This window comes from Procambarus clarkii, chromosome 42 (assembly GCF_040958095.1).
Source record: "Procambarus clarkii isolate CNS0578487 chromosome 42, FALCON_Pclarkii_2.0, whole genome shotgun sequence".
NCBI classification, from domain to species: domain Eukaryota; kingdom Metazoa; phylum Arthropoda; class Malacostraca; order Decapoda; family Cambaridae; genus Procambarus; species Procambarus clarkii.
The window spans coordinates 5475564-5501128 of record NC_091191.1 but is presented as its reverse complement, the minus strand read 5'-3'; the positions used below and the strand labels follow the sequence as shown (position 1 = coordinate 5501128).

General features: G+C 44.0%; 1 protein-coding gene across 19 annotated transcripts in view; it reads left to right on the top strand.

Moving 5' to 3' along the window:
- LUBEL (Linear Ubiquitin E3 ligase) overlaps positions 1–24886 on the top strand; it is a 123542-nt gene extending 98656 nt beyond the window's left edge. For 14 of the 19 annotated variants that reach the window (XM_069339842.1, XM_069339846.1, XM_069339840.1 and 11 more), the window contains 18 exons: positions 293–424; positions 2098–2898; positions 3162–3443; positions 4183–4245; positions 4874–4930; positions 5544–6074; positions 6556–7313; positions 9263–9514; positions 10283–10480; positions 11029–11166; positions 11421–11558; positions 12058–12147; positions 12252–12382; positions 12802–12906; positions 14142–14253; positions 14735–14895; positions 17523–17691; positions 21085–24886. In XM_069339842.1, coding sequence (XP_069195943.1) covers positions 293–424; positions 2098–2898; positions 3162–3443; positions 4183–4245; positions 4874–4930; positions 5544–6074; positions 6556–7313; positions 9263–9514; positions 10283–10480; positions 11029–11166; positions 11421–11558; positions 12058–12147; positions 12252–12382; positions 12802–12906; positions 14142–14253; positions 14735–14895; positions 17523–17691; positions 21085–21123 — 4157 coding nt within the window. In that variant the 3' untranslated portion in view covers positions 21124–24886. Of the gene's footprint in view, positions 1–292; positions 425–2097; positions 2899–3161; positions 3444–4182; positions 4246–4873; positions 4931–5543; positions 6075–6555; positions 7314–9262; positions 9515–10282; positions 10481–11028; positions 11167–11420; positions 11559–12057; positions 12148–12251; positions 12383–12801; positions 12907–14141; positions 14254–14734; positions 14896–17522; positions 17692–17758; positions 17925–21084 lie in introns of all 19 variants that reach the window. The other 5 variants (XM_069339839.1, XM_069339838.1, XM_069339850.1 and 2 more) reach the window with 5 other exon arrangements.
- The last annotated feature ends 679 nt before the right edge of the window (positions 24887–25565 follow it).

Genomic DNA, 25565 nt, shown 5'->3' with positions numbered 1-25565 from the left:
GCACTGCCAGTGTTGTACCAGTAACCATGCTACTATTGACACTACGACAGGTGCCATAAAGAGTATACAAGTAGCGGGTGAAGCCGTAACCTCCGATAAAGCCTAAATATGTAACTTTGGACATTTAGTATGTATCTTTTCCTAGCAGACAGGATATAGAGATTACCACCAAGTGTGCGCCTGGCTGTACCTGCTACTTGTTCTGGTGTTATGGTAGCCGCTCAGGTGGAATCTGATGTGTACTGGTTGACATCGTGAACCCCGAGTTGATGGTGTTGTTCTTTCTGTGCAGGAGAATCCCTGGAGGACAGAGAAGAGGAAGAGGAGGGGGAGGGGGAAGAGGAGGAAGTGGAAGAGGTGGAAGAGGTAGAAGCGACGGGAAATCTTCAAGAGACGCAGCCTCTGCAGTTCGTGAGGAAGGAAGGTAAGTGGGAGGTGGTCCCTGCTACCGTGAATGTCTCCTGCCCTTATACCTTGACAGGGTAGCCCTTATACCTTGACAGGGTAGCCCCTCATATCTTGACAGGGGTAGCCCCTCATATCTTGACAGGGGTAGCCCCTCATACCTTGACAGGGTAGCTCCCTCATACCTTGACAGGGTAGCCCTTCATACCTTGACAGGGTAGCCCCTCATACCTTGACAGGGTGGTCCTTATATCATGACAGGGTAGCCCCTCATACCTTGACAGGGTAGCTCCTCATACCTTGACAGGGTAGTTCCTTATACCTTGACACGGTAGCCCCTTATACCTTGACAGGGTAGCCCCTCATACCTTGACAGGGTAGCCCCTCATACCTTGACACGGTAGCCCCTTCATACCTTGACACGGTAGCCCCTTATACCTTGACAGGGATAGCCTCTCATACCATGACAGGGTAGCCAGGAGACGCGTATGAGGCCCCTGCCTTGCTTACTCATTGTCGCTTCCCTCTTTGCACAAGACAAGTTAGACATTTCCTTCCGAGTACAACAACTTAAACTCTCGTACGGAGTTTAAATTATTGTACCTGAAAGATGACTGGCCACCTTAGAAGTGTGTGGCTTGTCCCTGGCGCTACGGTGAGGTCACTGTTACCGTGACACCCACCCACACTGCTGTCACGGTAACTGTGCCCTGGTGCTATACAAGGTCACCGTCCAGCCCGTCCTCTCGAGTTGTCACAACGTCACAAAAATGATGTACTAAAATGCTCGAACCCAATCTAACCTAACCTACCCTAGGACCCATAAAAATAGAAAACGTAGCAGCCCGGTAATTTAGCAAGTCGCTATGACTGACGTCATAGCAACGTCAAAATCCCCATTTTGACGTTGGGGATTTGTACGTCAAAATACGATGCATTATTCGAGAGGACAGGGTGCCGTCACCGTGACACCCATCAACACTATAGTGTCACGGTAACAGCATCCTAGTGCTTCACGAGGTCACCGTTACTACTGCACCCTCCCACACTAATGTTATGGTAACAGGGTCCTGGCCCCATGTAAATATATGAAACTAAATCCTTTCATTAAACAAAAGTTTTCACCTACTGCCAAACTTTCTATTGTAGCTTTAAACAAGTGAATACTCTAAAACACTTTCTGTGACTGCAGTCTAATATCTCGGTGAGAGCATGCATACTTTAGTGTGTCTGAGACACCTCAAGCTCGACAAGTGTGAAGTTATGGAGGTTTGGAGTGCCTTTTCTTAATATTGCCTTCTTAAATATACTTTCCATTAACTAACAGATGTTCGGGATAGTCCCTGCAGTATTCTTTTCCTCCGTCGGCACTGAAGATACTTTTTTTTTGTATATTGATCATTTACGATTTTTTTTTATTAGTTTGGAGTTTCAGATATAAAAAGATCACTACCGACGTAGTTAGAGTGGAGGTAATATTGGTGTAGCGATGGTTGCTGCAGGGACGAGCTTGCTAGGGTTCCCGGGCGTGTGTACCGTAGTGAGGGGGTGGCCCACGAGGCTCCCCTGTTTTACCTGCACTAGTTCTCTCCGTCACCCAAATCTTCATACTTCACTTGACCTGGGCTGTATAATGTGTGGTCACAGCTCGAGTAGTTTGTTGTTAATGGAGGGAACGTCTGTCCCCCACAGATGTGGTGGTGCACCCTCTCAAGGCTTTCACTCACTACGCTGACCTCTCAGTCTCTGAATACTCCGAGGAGCCTCGTAGCCCAGCCCCTTCGGACTGCATGATGTCCCCCTCAGTCTGCTCGCTTGATACTAAGTCTTCCACCCGGCACACTGGGAGCCCGCCGCCCAGGGACCAGCCACCTTCGGGAAACCCACAGTTCCAGGACTTTCTCCTCTCACAAAACACTTCACCTGACGAGGCTCTCATCTCCGGAGCTTGTAGCAGCCAGTCGCCAGAACATCAAGCAAATCGGATACATAAGAAAGCCCCTAAATATTCAAGTACTCTTCATGTAAGCTTGTCAACTCAAAAAGACGTTTACGAACACAGTACGGATAGAGGTTCTGCCTCCCGGCTTCAGCCAGCTCATGATTTGTTTCCTGAGCTGTCCTCTTCAGAAGCTGACGAGGCAGCAGACACCTTGGCACCAGCAAATCGAGATAATTCCTTTCCACATTTCACACCTGCTGGTGTCCGACCTCAGAGCAAATCTGCTCCAAGCTCCGTGCGAAGCTCCTTAATCTTGGAGGAGTGTGACGAGAGCGACGAAGAGGAGTCTGTGAGCATCACTACAGGAAGACTGAGCCTCTCCCTCGATAATGCCAGCATTAACGTCAAGTCGGAGAGTATACAGACAGAGCAAGTTGTCGCCGGCGAGCACCCGCACGAGGAAGAGAGGGAACAGTTGTGTGACGAGGTTAAGGACACTACTTGTGGTGCAGAGGAAACAACAGCGGTGCAGGGTGGCGGGCGAACCCCAGGTAACTGTGGTGTTGATGGCGTCAGTCCTGTCTGGAGCTGTGGTCTGCTCCGCCCAAACACTTCCTCACCTCAGCCTCTCATGAACTTGTGCATATTGCATGCTCTTGCTAATCTTTCGTGTTGTTATTTTCTGAGCTTATTTACTTTTCTACTTCATTAGCAATTTTTTACTTCCATAAACTTAAGATATCCTGCTGTGTGGTCTATATCATGTGATTGGTTGGTTGGAATGATGCAGACCAAGCCACTTGTGTAACTACAGAACCTGTGGAGGAACCTGCGGAAGCTGCAGAAGCTGACCCAGCAAGGGTGCGGGATTCTGTGCTGCTGCTGCCGCTGGACGAGCCTGGGATGGCTCAGACACGCACTGGTCCCGTCACCGTCCAGAAAGCCTCCGTCATAGTTGGGAAAGCCATCGCTAAGGCCATGGCCAGGGAGACATCAGCGCGGGAGTCTCTCAGTAGGTCGGTGACACCCGAAGTGCAGGAGGCTCCCATCGCCACACCAGAAGCTTCTGAGGGCGAGGAAGAGATAACCGTCCCAGGTAGGTCGATAGTTCTTTTTCTTGCCGCAGTACGAGTAACTTAACTACCTGGACCTTCACACCGTTATGTAGACGGTGGGTAGAATCCCGCAGGTGCCAAGAGGTAGTCACGGCACTCAACAACCCTGATTATCTTTACTTGTGTAAAAGTAAACTTAACTTGTATATATTTTTGTAAACAACCAACAGTTATCTATATTTTTTTACATTAAACTTTTGAATTTGTCCTGTAATACTAAAATGATTATAACGTTTTTGAAACTATTTTGGTAGTTAAGGCGGTAAGTGCCGCTGGTATATATATATTACTATATGACGCAGGTTCCTCATATAGTTTTTACCCGGCCACGGTAACACTAGCGGGGTAGGAGATGGTGGGTTATTATTATAATAATATTATTATGAGCTGTAAGTGTGATTATTTTCAAAATAACACGAAAATCGATTTTGGAAAAGCTAAATCTGTGTGTGTTGCTCCGTGAACACAGTGTTAAGAGTGTTGGGTCCGTACTCCCCAAGACGGACCCAAATGGTAAAAAGTTCTTGTTGTTTTAGATTCAGCCACTAGAACAAAATTTCCATGTAGTACGGGCTATGGTCAGCCCGTAAGTGGAGGCTCTTTGGAGCCATTACCAGTATCAATAGCTGATACTGGAGATGTGGAGATTTGTTACCTTTACAAATACAGCAATGTGAGAAGGGATTTATATTTTCTAAATATACAATTTTTGTCCGCTAGGGACGACGTCGGACTCTGACGAAGAAGACCACTTGCGCACCTTGGACACCATCCTGGAGGAAGGTAATGGTCCCCTTCCCCTTCCCCTTCCCCCTTCCCCTCCCCCTTCCCCTCCCCCTCTCCCCTCCCCCTCTCCCCTCCCTCCCCTCCCCTCCCCTCCCTCCCCTCCCTTCCCCTTCCCCTCCCCCTTCCCTCTCCCCCTCCCCCTCTCCCCTCCCCTCCCCTCCCACCCCCACTACTCCACCTCTGACCTCAACCCTCAGTTCCACCCTTGAACTCGACCCCCACCTCCACCCCTAACTTCCCTCCCCAACTCTCCCCCTCCCCCCCCCCCCAACAACCTTTCCCCACCTCTCACGACACATTCAGTGTTCAGTGTATTCATAGTACACTCTAATGCCTGCTGCCCCTGATACTAAGACATATCTCTCAGCCTCGCTGCTTTCGCCATCGATCAGATAACTAAACAATTAGAGAGCTTTTGTACTGCTGTTTCAAGTTAGTATCGCCATTAACGTTGACGCCGTAATAACTTGCCTCTGCCGGGATTCACACTATAAATGTATGAAATAACTTTGAGAATGATTACTGTTATAACTTTCCCTGGCCATGACATTGACAGTATAGTCTTGTTGTGGCTTTTGGTGTTTACAAGCATTGATGCTGTGTGTGTCGCCGTGACTCGTTTCAGAGGAGATCAGTGAAATGACAGAGTCTGGTCGAGTCATGTCCCGACCCGCATCGAAAAGTAAGTGGCCTCCTTCATCTTGTGTTTCCGTGTCGTGACCCCATGTTGTGTTGGACCGCGTTAGAAAAGGTGTTTCTCTTGTGCCTCGAATTCACCTGTGGTGACTGGCACCATGTTGTCGCCTCCTCTTCCCCCCCCCCCCATCCCCCCCTCCCTCTGTGCGTAGCAGTGTTCTCAGGTAGTTAGTTCTGCAATTGCGTAGCCGAATTGTCTCCTCACATTTGGCATTTTTAAAATGTTCGTCTGTTATGTGTTGCGTGGCGGCATTTGTCACGGTATATGTTTGTATATTTGTACGTATCTTAACTGTTGAATGTTTATAAAAGTGTACAGTTCGTTGTTTGTATTTTAAGGTCAATATGTAATACTTGTTTTAAGAATTTTTTGATGAAGTTTTTATTGAGAATGTTGTTTAAAAAGGAAGAAAATGTTAAATGAGAGAGAATGGTAGTTATGGAGACAGTCTCCAGCACCACTGCTTTAGCCACTTCATACTTGTAACAGCTTCCAGCACTCACAGCTTAATCTAATATTTTCTTTATTCTTATCCTCAATTTCTGTTCGTTATTTAGGTACATCTATCCTCGCTCTGGCTATGCATGCTTTTTTCTAGATCTGTTTCTTCCGTTCAACCCTACGGACGTGGTGCAGCTTTCCCCTGTGACTCGCTTCTTGAAGACTGTAACCGAGCCCAAGACCTCTACAGCCCCTAGTAACACCTCAGACAAGAAGGGCGCGAGTGTGGTAGGTACAGAAGCAGGTGCTGGAGGTGGCACGAGCCCTCCTGCCGCCCAGACGCCTCCGGTGCCCAACAGTTACTACAACACCCTACACACCTACTATAACGAGCCGGGGGCCTCTGAGCTTCCTGAGGCCCACACGGTCAAGCTGACCCCCAACGACTACGAGACCATGTACGAGATGAAGCGACAGCTGGATACTCTGCGAGACACGAGCGGCGCTACACTGGACAAGATTAACGCTCTGGTCACTGAGGCCCCGCAACCCGACCAGGAAGACAATGACGAGGAGGAAATTTATTACGAGGAAGTCACTCTGAAATCAGAGAATGATTCTTCAGACGCTACGCAGGCGTCACGGAGGCGGCGGCGGCGAAGGGCTCGTGGATCAAGTAGCACTGCAGGTGGGGTTAAGGCGAGGTGTGGTCTCCGCAGGCGGGGCTGGGTGGGGAGGGGCGGGGTGTGCTCCCTGCATGGTCCATGTTAACAGCGTGTGCACCTCAACCTCTTACGGGCTATTCATGCCCGTGCCACCTCTTGGGTGGCTTAATCTTCATCATCATCACCTCAACCTCCTCTCACATGTATTCTGTTATTATTTTAATACTTAATAACCAACAGCTGATGCGCTACTAGAAAGTTATTTAACAATTACCATGTTTTCGTGTTATTTAAAATTAATTTCCTTTTGTTATTAATACGTTTTGCTAAATTTGACTTGAGATTTCAAATAAACGCTCGCTTTTGGGTGCCTCCCAAGTGCATGGTCTTGACTTAAGTCTGGACTCGCCAGTGCATAGTTTATTATGAAGATAATAGTTACCATCAGAAGCTAATGCTCCTAGCACTAACACCAAACACTTAACTCGATGGCTTTTTGTTCAGGGACGTCCAGCAGAGCAGATGTGAGCGAGGCGTCCATTGCCAGTTCCTCTCCAGCCCAGGCATCGCCACCAACACCCACTGCACAATCACCGCCACCACCACCTGCAGCACCATTCTCACCACCACCTGCAGCACCATCACCACCACCACCTGCAGCACCACCATCACCACCACCTGCAGCACCATCACCACCTCCTTCAGCCCCATCGCCACCAGCAGCACCAACTCCTCCACCTGTACCCGTTCCGTCAGAGGCCGCATCATTGCCAACACCAGAAGAGACAGAGGAGTTGGTGACGACTGTGACCATTAAGAGAGCTCGTAAGAGGTCCAGGATATCAGACAACAGCTCCTACTCCATCATAGACTCAGGCACGCCCACACAGCTGAAGGAAGTTACAAGTAGTCCAAACCAGCATGAATCCGTAGAAAATACTTCAAATATACAGAGAAGAAGAAGAAACGTCAGGGAAGACACGAGCTCTACTGTATCCAACACACCATCTACCTCTACTTCTGCCTTTTCTACCACCACCAAGGACACCTCCCCATCTACCTCTACTCCCGCCATATCTACCACCGCAAAGGGCTCCTCGTTATCTACCTCCACTACCACCACGAGTGCAGTGTCAGCTAGAGAACACACGAAGGCTTCACTACCCGAGTCCTCCGGGGACTCTGAGGATGAGGACGGCGGAGTGAAGGTTCACAGGGTGAGCGTGGAGGATCTGCCAAAGATCCCGCATCTCTTGGTACAGGTAACTTGGCCTTAATGCTTCTCTCTCCCCCACCTCCTCCTGCATCCCTCCTCCTCCTCCACCCCTCCACCTCCCTAGCTAAGACTCTCACATCAAGGGACGATTGTACTTCGCTCAATACACACGCCACTAATTGCAATTAAGTATAAATTTTGAGCAAACTCAAATCCTTTGTCTGATAATTGAAATTTTAGTAAGCATTTAATTTCTTCAAGAATGTTAATAATGTAATTTTCAACATTTTGTCCGCAAATAATTTGTAAATTTTCAACATTTCGCAAGCGAATAATTTTGTAATTTTCAACATTTCACAACAAATAATTTTCAACATTTCACAATTGGTAATTTTCAACATTTCACAACAAATAATTTTCAACATTTCACAATTGGTAATTTTCAACATTTCATAATTGGTAATTTTCAACATTTCATAATTGGTAATTTTCAACATTTCATAATTGGTAATTTTCAACATTTCGCAAGTGATCGACTTAACTTTGGTCCGTTATTTGTCTGAAAGGAGCAGGATTCTACATTTTATGCATAATGTTATTGCAAGAAACGTGACCTTGCAGTATTGTTATGTAGCCTAGAATCTGAGCGTGCTGACCAGGGGCCAGATTCACGAAAGTAAATTACGAACGTGTACATCTTTTCTCAATCTTTGACGGCTTTGGTTACATTTATTAAACAGTTTACAAGCATGAAAACTTCCCATTCAATGTTGTTATTGTTATAAACAGCCCTCTGGTGCTTCGGAGCTCATTAACTGTTTAATATTTGTAAACAAAGCCGCCAAAGATTGAGAAAAGATGTACAGGTTCATAAGTGTTTGCGTAAGTGCTTTCGTGAATCTGGCCCCAGCCTCGCAGGAAATGCCAAGTTTCTCGTACGATAGCTGGTTTATGGAACTTTATTATGCTCTCACTCTTGACCGGAAAAGTAAACTAGATTAATACTTTGTCTTTACATATGTATCACTAAGGACTTGAAATATTCATGGTACATAAATTTAGTGAAAATGGCTGAGCTTTTAAAGAAAAGAATCCCTGGTTAAATATTTATACCGTATTCTTTACTGAAGGCAGAACTTGTGTTTGTTGATGATAGTTGTGTCAGTGAAAAGTCCAGCGGGTTTAGTACCATAACAGTGCCAGGGAATAGGGTGATTGGTGGCCCTCAGCGCCCTAACTCAAAGGCGCGCGCGAGGCCGGGCTTGGAAAGGCCTCCTTCGTACGATATTCCTTGGGGGTAAGTAGACAAGAATAAACTCCTGTAGGGTGTAGAGCCCAGGTAAAATATCTTGCCTGTAAACCCTTACCCTGTAGTGTTGCTCATCTCCCACCACTGTATTTTTATGTTGCTGCTATATCTTATTGATTGTCTTTACTTTTTATTATGTATCGTAACCCTTCCCCAGTATCGTAACCCATCACACGTGTATCTTAACCCTCCGCAGTATCGTAACATTCCCCCAGACCATTTATATCATTTTTAAAGTGTGAAAACAATTGATGTCATTATTTTTTGTTGAAGATACCCTAAGATATTGTTTTTTTTAAATCGTAAAGATTTTAGGTGTGATAAGCTGAATTATCTGCAATGTTTGGCATTGAATTAAAATGATGTTGTCTGTTTTATAAACTTCGTGATGCTTAGATTGTCGATGTTCGCTTAAAATAATTTGTTTTAATCTAACTTGATAACGATCTCAGTTCGAAACCGGCAAATGATGAAATGGAAGGCCTGAATAGCATTAAATTAAGAGCGTAGCGTAGTGGTAAATCTTTCGGGGCTTAGCGTCCCCGCGGCCCGGTCCTTGACCAGGCCTCCTCGTTGCTGAACTGATCAACCAGGGTGTTGGACGCGGCTGCTCGCAGCCTGACCGTGCTGGGGCCAGTGCTCTCCTTGTCGTGCAGTTTACTGAGCGTGTCTTATGTTCGCCGCAGATCGAGGGTCTAAAGGCGCGCCAGAACAAGAAAGACCCAGACTACCAGGAGATGCGCGAGCTGAAGGAACAGATCCAGATGATGAGGAGGCAGCTGGAGGCCCGCATGGAAGACGAAGACGGCAGACCTGAGACTCCAGATTCCCCGAAGGAGGAGCAGCAGCAGCAGCAGCAGCCCAGTGGCGCCGACATCATTCTGCAGGATACACAGGAAAAGCCAGTCAGCAGGGAATATGAACAACTTCAGTTTGATGTAAGTAAGAGTGATGTTAGACGATTTAATGACGTTTAATATTCCTTTATTAACATTGTTTTGATCCACGCATTCGAGAGAAAATGCTTCAGCTCTGTTGTCTCGTTATTATACTCTCCGGGCAGGGCTCGTACTAGTGTTACTGCCTGCATCGCTTGACCCAGGACGACGACTCCAGCACCACGGTATATTCACCTCTCACTATGAGACAACAGAAACCTTTTGCAGACGAGGAGTCACAGTAACGTGGCTTGCAGGGACGACGACGTGTCGGTCCGTCCTGGACCATTCTCAAGTCGATTGTGAGAATGGCTCAAGACAATTCTCAAGACAATCGACTTGAGAATGGTCCAGGACGGACCGTAACGTCGTCGTCCCTTCACTTTCTAGTGTGTGGGTTTGGTCAACAACAGAAACCTTGTTTCCATGAAGCCTTGTGGACGTTGCCATTTCCATTCTGCTTGACCAAGAACCTCGACGTGTTACCAGTGACCTATGGCACTTGACAAAGATTTTTGACTCCTAACAGGTCTTCCTAACATCTAATAAAGGTGATTGGCTCCAAACAGTTCTTGCTAACACCTGTCAAAGCTGGTTGGCTCCTGACAGGTCTTGCTAACCAGTCCGTTCTCCTGATTTGACACTTAGTAAAAAAAAATCTAACCTCCGCAACCTAACCAGAAATGTACGAACCCAAGCAACCCGCCTAACCTACCAAGGCCGATGCATAGGATACGTAGATATTTGTGAGCGTCTCCTCTCCCTCAGAGGACGGTGCGGCGGCTGCTGGCCGAGGGACGGGCTGGGAGCTACGAGAAGGCAGAGTTGGCGGCCCAGCTGCTCACCTTCAAGTTCGGCGAGATGGACTCCCTGCAGGCGGCCGAGGAGTGCTCCTCCATCTACACCGCTATCCAGTTCCTGCAGCAGGAGTGTGAACTGTGTGCCGAGAAGTACCCTATGAGGAAGGTACTTTGTCGCGCCTCTAGCTAGTCTGTCTGTCTCTCTCTCTCTTTCTCTCTCTCTCTCTCTCTCGCATTTAAGCTTATCCATCTCGCCATTCGTGGTGGATGAGATTAAACGCTAATTCGAAATCAAGAATTATATTTAAATACGTAAGATTACTTGAGCTAATTGTAAGATAGATAATATTTATTGTTTGTAGATTTATACAGGAATCTATGGTAAGACATGAATACAGAGATGTGTAGGTGCTCGTAAAAAATACCTTGATAAACATCGAAATAGAAACTACGTGTATATTAGGAAGACAAATACTAAAAGGAGCTTTGGAATTATTTCAATTTAGGTGATGCAGTTAAACTATAGGAAGTGAAGTTGGTGTAGATTAATTGTAGGAATTTATGCTGTGGAGGTGGAGTTTGTAATATATTGTTGTGAGGGTGTAAGGGGTGAGGGTGTAAGGGGTGAGGGTGTAAGGGGTGAGGGTGTAAGGGGTGAGGGTGTAAGGGGTGAGGGTGTAAGTAGTGAAGGTGTAAGTGAGTGTGGTGTTGCAGATGGTGTCGATGCTGCAGTGTACTCACCGCTGCTGCTGCGACTGCGCCAAGACCTACTTCACCTTCCAGATCAAGACTAAGAACATCCGGGAGGTCCGCTGCCCCTTCTGCAACGAGCCCGACCTCGATGCCAATGAGGTTCTCTCCTTTTGTAATTGTATTAAATCGAACTTTTGTGTATAAGTGAGAAAACACTAGATAAGACGAAGGTTTGATTTTATAATGCGACTACTTTTTTTAATGTCACATATGTATTACTTGCCTTTTGTCACCTGCCCGAGAGATGAGAAACGTCAGTCAGCTTTTCGGGTAATGAGAAATGATATTAGGATGTAACAAACAATGTTATAAACGGTAGAGGACCATAATTGAGCTATGTTGGATGTGTGCAGGAGATGAATGACGAGTACCTCAACAACATGGACATACTGCTCAAGAACATCCTGGACGCCGAGACCCACGAACTCTTCCAGAGGAAACTTCGCGACTGGACGCTCATGAAAGACCCGAACTTCCGCTGGTGTAACAAGGTCAGCTCTCCCCTGCCTTAACCCCTCTCACCCCACCATCACCCCTCACCCCACCATCACCCCTCACCCCACCGTCACCCCCTCACCCCACCATCACCCCCTCACCCCACCATCACCCCCCTCACCATACCATCACCCCTAACCTTCACTATTTCCTCTCCTGAACCATCCATTCACGTCTCACCCCACTTTACCCCCCAACATTAAACATTCATTCTGATATTTTAGAGTGCTGTCACCACTGCTTCTTTTCACGACCAAAGATCACATTCACTCCAAAAAAATCTACCACTTACGAGCAATTCATGTCAGTGGCACCTCTTGGGTGGCTTAATCTTCATCAATCAATCAACCAAACTGCCTCTTATCAGCAAATAATATTAAATAAGACATGGTACTGTTGCTACTACCGCAATTATGACTGGTCGAGTACTAATAGTAGCAGTGGACACACGTACCATGTGTGGAATCCCTCTCAGGAGCCTTTTGTACCCGCCAGTGCTCGTCCGGGTTCATCTCCAACCCCCGCGCCAGGAAGCTCATCTGTCCAGACTGTGGGGAGGTCACCTGCGCCCACTGCCGCGTCACCGTGAGTTGTTGTAACCTTACTGTGATGATTTCAAATATATATATTATGTAGTGTTATGTATTATTACGTTCATTGTTATCATTCTTCTTTTGCCGGGTGTCCAGTGGGAGGGAGCACACGAGGGCATCTCCTGCGAAGCCTTCGCGCGCTGGAAGGCTGACAACGACATGGAGGTGGCGGTGCAGGGCGTGGCCAAACACTTGGCGGAGTGTGGCATCACCTGCCCCAAGTGCAAGTACGTCCCCCTTCACTCAGACTTGTATTACACACTGAGCAAACCTCATACTTTGTCGACCCCTACCTTCCTCCTACTCCACCCCCTCTCCCATCCCGTCCATTGATATACAAAGACTGCTCCAAGATTTAAGAGAATTCTGATTTGAGAATAAGCTGAGAGAATATGATCCCACAAAACTAAAACTAAAAACAATTAAAACAAAACTGAAAACAAGATCCCCATCTCACACGATAATAAGCCATAGAGTGCCATGTGATCATTAACCTACACTGGCAAACTTTATATGCAGTATGAGGGTATCTTCTAGAACACGAGAGTTCATAAAATAGCTGCAAAGTTCCAGGTACCTCATACCGCTGAGTATGACTGAGCGGTAAAGTTTCTGTGATTACAATAACATCATAACTCTCCGGCAGGTTCACGTACTCGCTGGCCAAGGGCGGGTGCATGCACTTCACGTGTACCCAGTGTAAACACGAGTTCTGCTCCGGCTGCAGCCAACCGTTCCGACAGGGCTCCAAGTAAGCACATTCTACTTTCTCTTCTTCACGAAAACACTTAAATAATCTTCTATAATATTGTAAATGGGGATAGATTGCACAGTTAGTTTGCTTGTATACCAGTCATATTGGTATTTACTATATAAATTCGTTGTAGAATGAATAGCAGTAGCTTCCATACACCCTGTATAATGAGTGACTATATCTCCCATACACTCTTTATGGGTGCATGGGAGTGGCTGTGAGTCTGCCCATACACTCTGTATAGTAATTGGATATGAATATCTCCAAGACATCCTTCATAGGAAGTATCCACAATTCGCCCTTTAGAGCTGGTATGCTTAATTCACCCTGCCAGGTGAAGGGAGCCGGTCGGCCGAGCGGACAGCACACTGGACTTGTGATCCTGTGGTCCCAGGATCGATCCTGGGCGCCGGCGAGAAACAATGGGCAGAGTTTCTTTCACCCTATGCCCCTGTTACCTAGCAGTAAAATAGGTACCTGGGAGTTAGTCAGCTGTCACGGGCTGCTTCCTGGGGGTGGAGGCCTGGTCGAGGACCGGGCCGCGGGGACACTAAAGCCCCGGAATCATCTTAAGATAACCTCAAGATAACCTGCCCCGAAAAGGGTTATGAATGTTTACCTAATCCCTTCACACTGACACTTCCCTATGGCACCATGCATACTGAGTGCCTGTGGCCATTCCACCAACATTATATATTGTCAAATATTATCTATTATGTATAATAATTACATATAGCAATTAAATGTCTACTCACATCGAGCATAATGAGTATCCTCATATACTTTATTTGTGTTTTTGCATACATTGCATGGTGGTTATGCCCCCTCCCTATTTCGGATATCATGTATAGTGAAATCCCAGTATATAGCGTGCATTATTGCTCACATACACTGTGAATGTTGAGTATGTCCATTCAACGTGTATTGTGGGGTCTCCCATATATTTTGTGTCTTCCATACACTGTGAGTAGTTCCCTGTACACTTGTCATTGTATTAAAACGCATACACTGGATATTGTGTGTCTCCTATACACTAGGTGTTATGTGTGTGCCTTATACACCATGTATAATGAGTGTCCCCCTATTCTACGTTGTTGTGTCGCCCCACCCCCACAACAGCAACGGTGTTGTTATGGGGAACCCCATACACTGTGTATAGTGAGTTACCCATAATAGCGTAATTAGGGAGCGTCCATCACACACATGTTTGTGTCAGGAGATATGTGTTGCAGGTGTTCGGTTGGTCCCTACTGCGCTCGCCTGGGTCTGCACGCTCACCACCCTAGGAACTGTCTCTTCTATCTCAGAGACAAGGAGCCCCAGCAGCTCCAGAACCTGCTCAAGGTATGCCACCCTTCCTCCTTAAAGATCCCCAGCAGCTCCAGAACCTGCCCAAGGTATGCCACAAACTCGCTCTCATTTGGATCACATTAACCAAGGAACTTTACATTTGTGGCCACACTCAAATTGATATTAACTTGTATTCAGCAACATCATTGCCTCGGTTCAACACCAGAATAACTTGAGATTATGTGCTAACATGTGATTTTGTGTAATATTTTATCCCAGATAAGCTTGACAACACCTGTAATACGTGCCGTACCCTACAAGAGGCATTTTAGCACCTGCAATACGTGTCTTACCCTACAAGAAGTTTGTTAGTGCCTAAAATTCACGTGCATCCCATTTTCATTGGGATGAAAATTCAATTCTAAGCAATTGTCATCGCTTAGAATTGATGTCTAACCCTTCAGGAGCCTTGTCAGTACCTATACCTTTCCGCTAAAGGCTTGTCAGTATCTCTAATTCCTGTACCATTCTTCAGGAGGCCGGAGTGAGCTTTGACACGGAGCCTGTGGGTGAGCAGGAGCAGCAGGGAGGCGCCCGCCCAATGTGTCAGGTGCAGGAGCAGAAAGAACTTCCCGATGGTCTGAAAGACGACATCTGTGGCAGAGTCGTCCCTACGGGATACGCTGGTCTCTGCAGGTATAGCTCTCGTAGGATGTATTGCACTTCTTGTTCTCACACAAGCATCACTCACTCTTTAAGTACATCTCTCAATATTCCATGTGTCTCTCACCCTCACACACACATCTCTCTACCTCACAAGTGTGTCTCTTACCATCAACGTACATATCTCATCCTCACAGGGGACGACTTTCACAACCAGTCGTGGGGCCTCGTAGCCTGGTGGATAGCGTGCAGGACTCGTAATTCTGTGGCGCGGGTTCGATTCCTGCACGAGGCAGAAACAAATGGGCAAAGTTTCTTTCACCCTAAATGCCCCTGTTACCTAGCAGTAAATAGGTACCTGGGAGTTAGTCAGCTGTCACGGGCTGCTTCCTGGGGGTGGAGGCCTGGTCGAGGACCGGGCCGCGGGGACACTAAAGCCCCGAAATCATCTCAAGATAACCTCAAGAAGATAACCAGAGACACTCCCTACAGAGCCTTTCAAGGGTGCTTCACAGTCTTCTCAACGTGCCACACACTTTACAACCTCCCGGCGTTAATTGTCATGCACAACCGAGCGACTGGGCGCATTACCCCATGAACTCAAGCGAGGATCAGAGACCAGTTGGGCTTTCAGTGCTTAAAGTCTTAGTAAACATTTTAACCAGTATATTAAATTGGTTTTAAAAATATTTTGCATTCATATATATTACTAAAACAAAAATGCCACTGGCTCGTTTAGAGAGTGAAGATAGAGCCACTATCCTCGTAGAGCCTCACGATTATAACAGTATTATGCTCTATATCTAGGCAGAGTTTAATTTCAAAATTCAGTATAATTATCCAGTAAAAAAAAATCGCTGTAACGCCCACAGAATTCAGAAACAAAAGTATTGTTTTTTCTCTAACAGGAAAATGCTTAAGCTTAATGTAGGAATTGTAATTAGTAGTGAAGTTCAATGTAGAATCTTGTAGGTTATATTTTATAACCTTACATTTAATTTGTTACTCAACACTTGTTATAATCCAGAACACCTTTTGTACCTATATTTATCATGGGAAGCGTTTAAGAAGAAAGGTTGAGATTGTGTCTGATATGATGAAGCATTTCTCACTTTACGGAGAGTTTATAGATCTCACAACAAACGTCGTATCGTAACGCATCACATCATTATATCATGTTGTTAATGATGACGGCTTCGTATTAGTTTCAGATTCATAACATTATCTGTACCGGAGTAAGCCACTAGAGATGACAGCACCGTAAGTCATTGGAGTTAATATCACCATAAGCCCCTAGAATTGACCGCACCGTAAGCCCCTAGAGTTGACCGCACCGTAAGCCACTAGAATTGACAGCTAAAGTTTCGCCAACCTCAGATTTCACAGTGGAGCTTAGGGAGTTATGATGGAAGTGAACATGTTGGACAAACTTAACCTCCTGTAAACAAATCCACAAGGGCCGTGACGAGGATTCGAACCTGCGTCCTCCTACACCCGATATTACACCCCTAGAACTGTTCACGGCTAACGATTTCTACCATGTTTCAGTGACTTAAATGTTTATGCCCCATTGTGCCTTGTTTAAGTAGCTCCTTAGCCAGCAGTCACAGTAGACAATGTAAGTATTTAACAAACATGTTCAGTGTATAGTGTAGATGAAGTCCAGGTTTGTGAGTGTCGTAACTGAAGTGTACACATTAAGTACATAATATTTTAAAAGTTGATACAATTCTTGTCCTGCTCAATTGTATGTTGTTATTTTATATAGAGTTTGGTTAGTATTGTTAAAGGTGCTCCAGCTAGTTGGGTTAGTACCGCAAGGCAGCTTGTCACAAGAGTTAATCCGGTGGGAGCAATAGCCAAGAGCAACGCTAATTTAACGTCATCAACGTTGATTCGATGTCGAACAAACGCCACTCTTCAATGTTGCACCCACTGAGTTGCGGGACCTGCGCCCACAGTCCTGATCCAAGTCCTTTGTAATAACTAAGTCATCTTTTAGCTGTTGTGTGAATGGTCAGTCGTCCCCCAGCACGCCTCACGCGGCCTGTGTCCACTCACACCTTTATTTATTGATTGATTGATTTATATACAAGAAGGTACATTGGGTTGTGAGAGTAAATATTATCAGTGTTCCTACATTCTTGCAAAGCCACTAACACGCCTAGCGTTTCGAGCAGAAAAGTTAAAGTTTCGATTTACAAGAGAGTGCGGTGCCACGGGTTTAGATTGCAGTGTGAGCAGTTTACAGAGTGCAATATGAGGGGTTTACTGATCAGTGTGAGGGATTTACAGAGTGCAATATGAGGAGTCAACAGAGATCGCAGTATGAGTGAAAGAGTGTAGTGCGGAGTCAACAGAATGCGCAGTATGGGGGGCTTAATGGAGAGCGCAGTGTGAGGGGTAAACAGAGCGCAGTGTGAGGGGGTTAATAGAGCGCAGTGTGTGGGGGGTCTGGTCATGATTGCAAGTCGCTTCACAGTGTGCTGGTGTGTTCCCCTCTCAGCTCCCCTCACTGCCCTAGAAGAACCGGCCCTCAAGGGTGGAATTTTGTAAAGAAGGAATATTTTGCAAATTTCATGATCGAGTCTTTTTTTTTCATTTGCTTCTCGGAATAAGCTAAAGCGATTGAACTCTAAGACCAACTTCCTTCTTTACAGAAACCACTACATTGACTATTTGGGTCTGTTGTGTTTTAAAAATAGAATAGACCCACTGCCCCTAATGGATGAGGGGGACCTGAGGTTTGTATTCCGTCGGGAGCACCTGGAGGTCCCCAAGCGGCGGCCCTGGGAGTCAGACGAGTACTTCCGCCGGAGGCTGTCAAAGGTAACACGTCCCTCTGAGTCTATTGCTTCTTGGTTGTTCTGGCACACCTTTCCGTTGTCTCACCCAGGTTACACTACACGGAATACTTAGTGGAGAAGATCAATACGCACAAGCTTGACCCTGTCAGCATCTTTGACGAGGCAGACTTGCGCGTTTGTCTCCGAAGAAATGGCAAGACCGTCCCTATCAGGCGATGGGAATCCGAGAAGTTGTACAGGGATAAGCTGATCAAGGTGTCTACCCCCTTCTCCTGCTCCTTGGCTTCCTTCTCCAACAGTCATCTGGCTTAAACATTATTGCAGCCTCTTTTCAGAGTGAAGAATTTGTGTTCTTAACTGTTATTGCTTTTTTATAATGTGAACGTGTTTACCCTTTTTCTAAATTTAAAAGCATCTGTGTTTTGTTCTATGATCTATGTTAATGTAAAGTATAAGCTGCTGACGTAACAGCAGTCTGTGTTAAACCCTTGGTTCGTCGACTTGTAGGTGAAAGTGTTCTATGAGGAAAATACTTGACCTATATAGAAACTAATCCTACAATTTTGATGCACTTGGCTGTTTGTTATAATTAATGCATATATCTAAACTCTAAAACCTTTACGTTTACAACTTTTCTTATAAGAAAAAATTGCATTTGAAGGGTTATAATATTGTTTTTCTTTTTTATTTACTAATTACTAACAATTTATTTGGATTTTTAGCCAAAGTATTATTTCTTAATCGTAGAAAAAATATTCCCAACCTTTTAATTTTATCTCTAAACCGACATAAACACAGGCAACAATGTATAGTTTTACGGGTGTGTAGTTGACATTGAGAAGACGATGATGCCAACACTGGTGGTGGATGTGACAGTGATGCCAACACTGGTGGTGGATGTGACAGTGATGCCAACACTGGTGGTGGATGTGACAGTGATGCCAACACTGGTGGTGGATGTGACAGTGATGCCAACACTGGTGGTGGATGTGACAGTGATGCCAACACTGGTGGTGGATGTGACAGTGATGCCAACACTGGTGGTGGATGTGACAGTGATGCCAACACTGGTGGTGGATGTGACAGTGATGCCAACACTGGTGGTGGATGTGACAGTGATGCCAACACTGGTGGTGGATGTGACAGTGATGCCAACACTGGCGGTGGATGTGACAGTGATGCCAACACTGGTGGTGGATGTGACAGTGATGCCAACACTGGTGGTGGATGTGACAGTGATGCCAACACTGGTGGTGGATGTGACAGTGATGCCAACACTGGCGGTGGATGTGACAGTGATGCCAACACTGGTGGTGGATGTAAGAGAGGGGAAGCATAATTATGGGTAGACATAACATTACTAGACATGACCATCAGTAGGCATAAAATGTTGGACTTGACCAGGGTTTAAAAACAATTTTTTTTCTACCACAGACGTGGCCACACATTTACATTGCTAACCAGCATATATATATACATTTTCTTATGTCCTCCATGGACAGGGTTATAGATCTGTTAAACATATAGGTCAGTGATTTATTGAACAATCAATCACAGAAGGTGATTGTAGTTCTTTTAAAATGCTAATCTAACCTACATACATAAATACACAGAAAATTAGTGGTAGACATAGCCACCAAAGGTCTAGTTTAGGTCTAGTTTACACCATCAAGGAAATCTAGCTAGAAAGATGTGTGAATACGATAAGGCATACACATTGGTAGACATGAATATGGGTAGTTAGAATTAGTGAATACAACCATAGGGAGACATAATCAACGGTAGATATTTCTATAGGTATATATATATATATTTGTATATATATATATATATATATATATATATATATATATATATATATATATATATATATATATATATATATATATATATATATATATATATACAAATATATATATATATATATATATATATATATATATATATATATAATCAGAAAGAATAAAGCGGGTATAACCAGTTGTAGACATAATCAGGTACAGAATTGATAAATATAACCCGTACTACATATTCTGGAGACATAATTAGGAGGAGGCATGATGGATAAACAAAATCATGGTATTACCTGGGGTAGACATGACCAATAGTAGTCATAACCACGGGAAGACATGACTAGGGGTGTCAACAGTGACATGACTAAGGATGTCAAAAATGACATGACTAAGGATGCCAGCATTAACACACATTCATGCCTCGCATGGAAGCTACTTTTGAGACAGCATTGACTATAGCAGTCATTCTAACGAGCAAAATAATAATAGAGAAACAAAGCTTGCTTCTCTAATAGCACCTCACCACTTTCTTAAACATAGTGTGAGAAAGCTTCTTCCTCTTAGAATGCGGCCACTTCGCACTTCGACTCTCTTAAGACGCTCAAGAAATATTAATATTTAATAACTGATTTTGAATATCCAAAAAGGGGAATTCAGACAGAAACCAAAATAGTATCTCTTTCGACTGAGTGTGATCAACAGATTGCACTGTTAATATTGCTGTGTATGGATAATTTACTGCTTTTATATATATATGAACTTGAATAATTAACATGGATTGTCATCAAAGATCAGCAGCAACATTGGTAAATAAATGTTTAAATTACAAGAATTATAAACCTAGATATTTGTAGTAGCACGAGATAATTTAATATCTGAACTATCTAATTCCTTGAACCTTGCAGTTAAATCATATAATTAAATATCTAACGAAGGCAAAATAATTAATACAGTTTGAATTATGCTTACTAAATGTTTTTTTTTAAATATCGATTATATGATACATTGCTAATATTTATTATATCCAGATCCATGGAATGATATGGTAATGAATTTTTAAGTTTAAAAATTATACTGTGCTCGTAAGTGTTAATCATTATGGGGTTGTAGATATGTTTTGTGTCGGCGTCAATAGTTGTGTTGATCAGCCTTACTCACCAGTCTTTACCTCCAAGCATCACATCTGTTAACAAAAGTGTTATATATATATATATATATATATATATATATATATATATATATATATATATATATATATATATATATATATATATATATATATATATATATATATATATATATATATATATATATATATATATATATATATATATATATATATATATATATATTATGGAGGAAGACTGTTCTGACTGAGGCCGAAATACTTACATACTACAAATGTTTCTATGTCAAGATTTTGTTTATGCAATAGGTTGTGTTTTAGCACTAAGAAACTGCATGAAAGAGGCTCAGAAAGCAGGCCACATTAGTCATTTATGTCACGCTCTTTATTTTTGGAGAGGAAGGGAAGTGGGGAAGTATGAAATAATGAACTCTTAAATAATTTATATTTAAAAAATCCAAAAGGGAATAAAACATTGAAAGTTATGTCGTTGCAGTTGATTAAGGAGCATCTACCCCTGGGGAACCTGGACTAGTAGTCTAGTGGGCTCCGTCGCGAGGAGAACACCCAGGGCGTGAAGATATGTCTGTGAGGTCTTGGGAGTCTGTTCAGCATACGGCTGTCGACACCTCAACCTTCACTGCAACCCCCCTCCACCTCCGCACTCAACACACGAACCAAGCTCTTCTGTCAAGCATTTCCACCAAGTACTTCCTCGACAGTTTCACCCAGCAGTTCCTCCTAGGTGCTCAACGCAGCTGCTCCACCCAGATGCTTCACCCTGATGCTTCACCCAGCTGCTTTACCCACCTGCTCCACCCAGCTACTCCACCCAGCTGCTCCACCCAACTACTCCACCCAGCTACTCCACCCAGCTACTCCACCCAGCTACTTCACCCAGCTGCTCCACCCAGCTGCTCCACCCAGCTGCTTCACCCAGCTGCTCCACCCAGCTGCTCCACCCAGCTGCTCCACCCAGCTACTCCACCCAGCTGCTTCACTCAGCAGCTCGACCCAGCTACTCCACCCAGCTGCTCCACCCAGCTACTCCACCCAGCTGCTCCAGTAGCTACTCCACCCAGCTGCTCCACCCAGCTGCTCCACCCAGCTGCTTCACCCAGCTGCTTCACCCAGCTGTTCCACCCAGCAGCTACAGCCAGCAATACCGACCACCGTCTCCATGTGATCCAGCAACCCTCATCATTTAAAACATTTCCGTTATTAAATCAACTCTGATATCATATCTTTGCTAATATTCCCAAAACGTATATTTATCTGTACTGTAATTAATTATGGAACAATTAATTATCATTGTGATGGATATGCTAAAGGTATAAGATTGTAATTTTCGAAAATATACTGTTGTATACTCATGTTGATAACCTCTTAGTGTAAACAGTTTCTGAAGTGTATACTGCTTTGTAATAATTATGCCAATACGAGGCTATAACACACGTGTAATAATGATGTTAAATATGAGAGTAAGAGAAATATCGTAATGTGAAGCCATGTTCAGTATTTAAACAAGGAAAGAGTAATAGTTTGTTTTCTAATTGACAGGGTAAGAGATCTGTTAAACATATAGTTCAGGGATATATTGGCAAGGCCGATCATTGTCAACCGGGGCCTCTCTAGGGTGCAACACATTATAAGAAACACTAGAGCCTCAAGTGTGTGTGTCTTTATAATGAGCGTTAGAGGCATGAGTGTAGCCATGTCGTAAGCCATAACACCTCCGCCCCTCCTCCATCACTCGCCAGGAGTCGTCATCCCGGGGTATCACATCTGGGATCAGGTGGGCGTCCAGGTGTCTGTTATGTTGTGGGGGAAAAATACTGCATTGTACTGTGTTGTCAACTGGTAGGGTGAGGTCCCTAGCTCCTCTGTTTCACCCCTAGCGGTAATGCTGTGGGAAAAATCACCTTGATTTGCCTTCAAGGTGAAAATCACTTGCCTTCCTGTAGTGTCAGGCTTCCATACCACGCAAGGGAAGGAAACTATCAGGAGAAAGTGCCAAGCCATTACGACTAAATAGCACTGGGAAGGGGTCAGGATAAGGATTTGGGATGGGACGGGGGGGGGGAAGGAATAGTGCCCAAGCATTTGGACTGTCGGGATTGAACGCCGACCTGCATGAGGGGGGGATCAGTTAGTTTTTTAAAAGTTGTTCAATGTCAACCAATATTTTTTGACTAGTTTTATATGAAAAGGGCTGCAATTATTCAAAGTTTCAGTACTGCAGCCTAAATAGAAAGAGAGATTTTTTTTAACGAATATTACACATTTTCAAATGTTTATAAACAACCACATCTTTCAGATATAATCATTCTATGACACTTTTCTGTCACATTAGCATATAATAAATGATCTGTAGGAAGGGATTTTCCAAAAAAATTTTACTTTTCCTAATGCAAATAGTCAAAGTTCCCCCCCCCAAATTATGCAAATACATCATGTGTATTGCTATTATAAAATCAATAAATGAACTTAGGAAGCAAAGCTTGTGCTAGATTTTAGAGACATGCACTCTACATATAAGGTGTAAGTTTCATGTAAATTGAATAAAAAATGAAAGAGTTATAAGAATTTTTATGTTACTTGAAATAAATAAGTAAAAAAAAAAAGTCTAAGGTGCTGCCATCTGTGGCTGAGGTTGACATCAACCAATTTCCTGGCCCCCTTGACATCCTTACAGATAGACTTACGTGCAGTCAGGTGTATAAGTTTCATGCAAATCGTCCGATAAACAAATAAGAAAAATAAAATTTAAAAAAGAAAAAACAAAAAAATCATTTTTTTTTAATAAAACTAATTATATATATTATTTTAATATATGCTATTGTGATAGCTGAGAGTCATAGACATGATTTCAGTTGACACAAGTGTTTGATAATCGTTTTTGACCATTTTGGAAAAATTTTGACACATAATTCAATATTTTTTTCCTCCCTTCCTATTTATGCTACGATGCTGAGACTTGGACCAGATGAAACCCTTTTCATTTACCACACGTCAAAAAAGTTTGATTGAAATCGAACCAGTTTTCATTTTTGGCATATTTGAATCTAAAGCCCCACCTGAAGCGAGAACGTCGCTCTACTGCCTAGCCCAAGTGGTTGGGCTCCATTTCAAGTTCAATTATGTTTATTGAGATTAGAAAGAAATACATCTCAAAGGGATAGAGTAGCTTAGGCTATTTCTACCCCCCCCCCCCCCTCCCTTACCACGGAGGGGAAGCGTGACCTCTGAGGTCGTAGGCGCCTTGAAAGCCACACACACACGCATTATATTATATAGTGAAAGGTAAAGTAATCATGAGACAGAGCTAAGCCAATACGACTATATAGCACTTGGAAAGGAATATGAGGACAAGGATCTTGGACAGGGCGAAGGGAAGGGATGGTTCCCAACCACTTGGACGGTCGGGAGTTCAACACCGACCTGCAGGAAGTGAGACTCGCTCTACCGTCCAGGGGCCAGTTTCACGAAGCAGTTACGCAAGCACTAACGAACCTGTACATCTTTCCTCAATCTTTGGTGGCTCTGTTGCAAGCACGTACTTGCATAACTTTCGTGAATTTAGCCCCAGTCCTAGTGGTCGTATGGTGACAATATTGTTGCCAATGTCTTCACCGCGCGGTTAACCTGTCCACAGCAATTTTAACGTTATTCGCTACGAATTGATACATCATTAACATCACATCCAGTCACTTTGTATTTAACATAATACGCATTGTGACTGTATCGTCACATGGTGTTGTCTCTCTACGGTGTATTTTACTACAAAATACAGCGATCAACACGTCAGCGCTGTAGATGCTAAGAACGTATTCTATTTCTCATTCTGTTTTCATTTATATTATCTATGCATCATTCCTTCTGCTCTTGAGCCTTCATTATGAAGCACTTAGTAAGTAAACAGACAACTAAGTGGTTTGTTTGGTCCTCCTCCATGGCGCGTCTAGAAAGATCTAGTATAGAGGGTGACCCGAGGACCTGTTGATATACCAAGTATTGTCCATTTCAGACTTCTGTAGTTTAATACCACGCTGAAATCTTACTTTCGTGCTAGCTGCCGTAGTTTTGTGCAGACTCGTGAACCAAGACGTTGAGGGTTCTAAGACGGAAGCTGTCGTTGCCCAGTAAGATCTCAGCTATACTGACCTGGCTTGAGGCACCCACTCCATCCTGTCATACTAATCTGCCGCTTATATCAACTATCACCTGTGATTGTTTTTTTTTGTCATGTATACACAGAATTTGGGACTAATAAATATATAATACAATGTAAATATTGAGATGTCGTGTTATTCACCTTAATTTGTCAAGCGTTATTATAGCAATTTGTAGTTATGACATATTGTCTGGGCGCAGATGTCGACAGTAGTGTACTGTAGGCAGTGATGTGAAGTGTTATAGTTTATTGTGCACCTCATACTCTTTATGTGATCGGTTCACAGAGGGCACAAGAAGGTACAGTGCTGTATAGCCATCCAGGCACAGCCCTTCCTCTTGGTAATTATTTTTACCGAAATTGTCGATGGTAAAAGTTTCTGACTAGGCTACGTATTGGCCACACAATATTAACTTGCTCATTTATGTCAGAAAAATCTGACCCATGCTGTGAGAACTGCCATGTTCTCAGACCATTATGGATAATGGACCAGGTCCTGGTCTATTATCCAGGACGAGCCGAAACGTCGTCGTTTCTTCATTTCCTGAAGTGTGATTTGGATATTATATCTTCGGCATGTTAGTGTGAGTCTACGTCTGCTATAGTACCATGCTCGGTAAGTCACTCACCGGTGGTAACGTACACTAGAGGCAATACATGTTTTGGTAAAAATAATTAATGGAACGGGGATCAGTGGCTAAAAAATAACAAATGTGAACGGAACTGCGTTCATTCATAATTACTGGTAAGCACAGCGTTTGTTTCGGGACAATGGGGAGTCAGAACGATTGAGCGTTATTGGA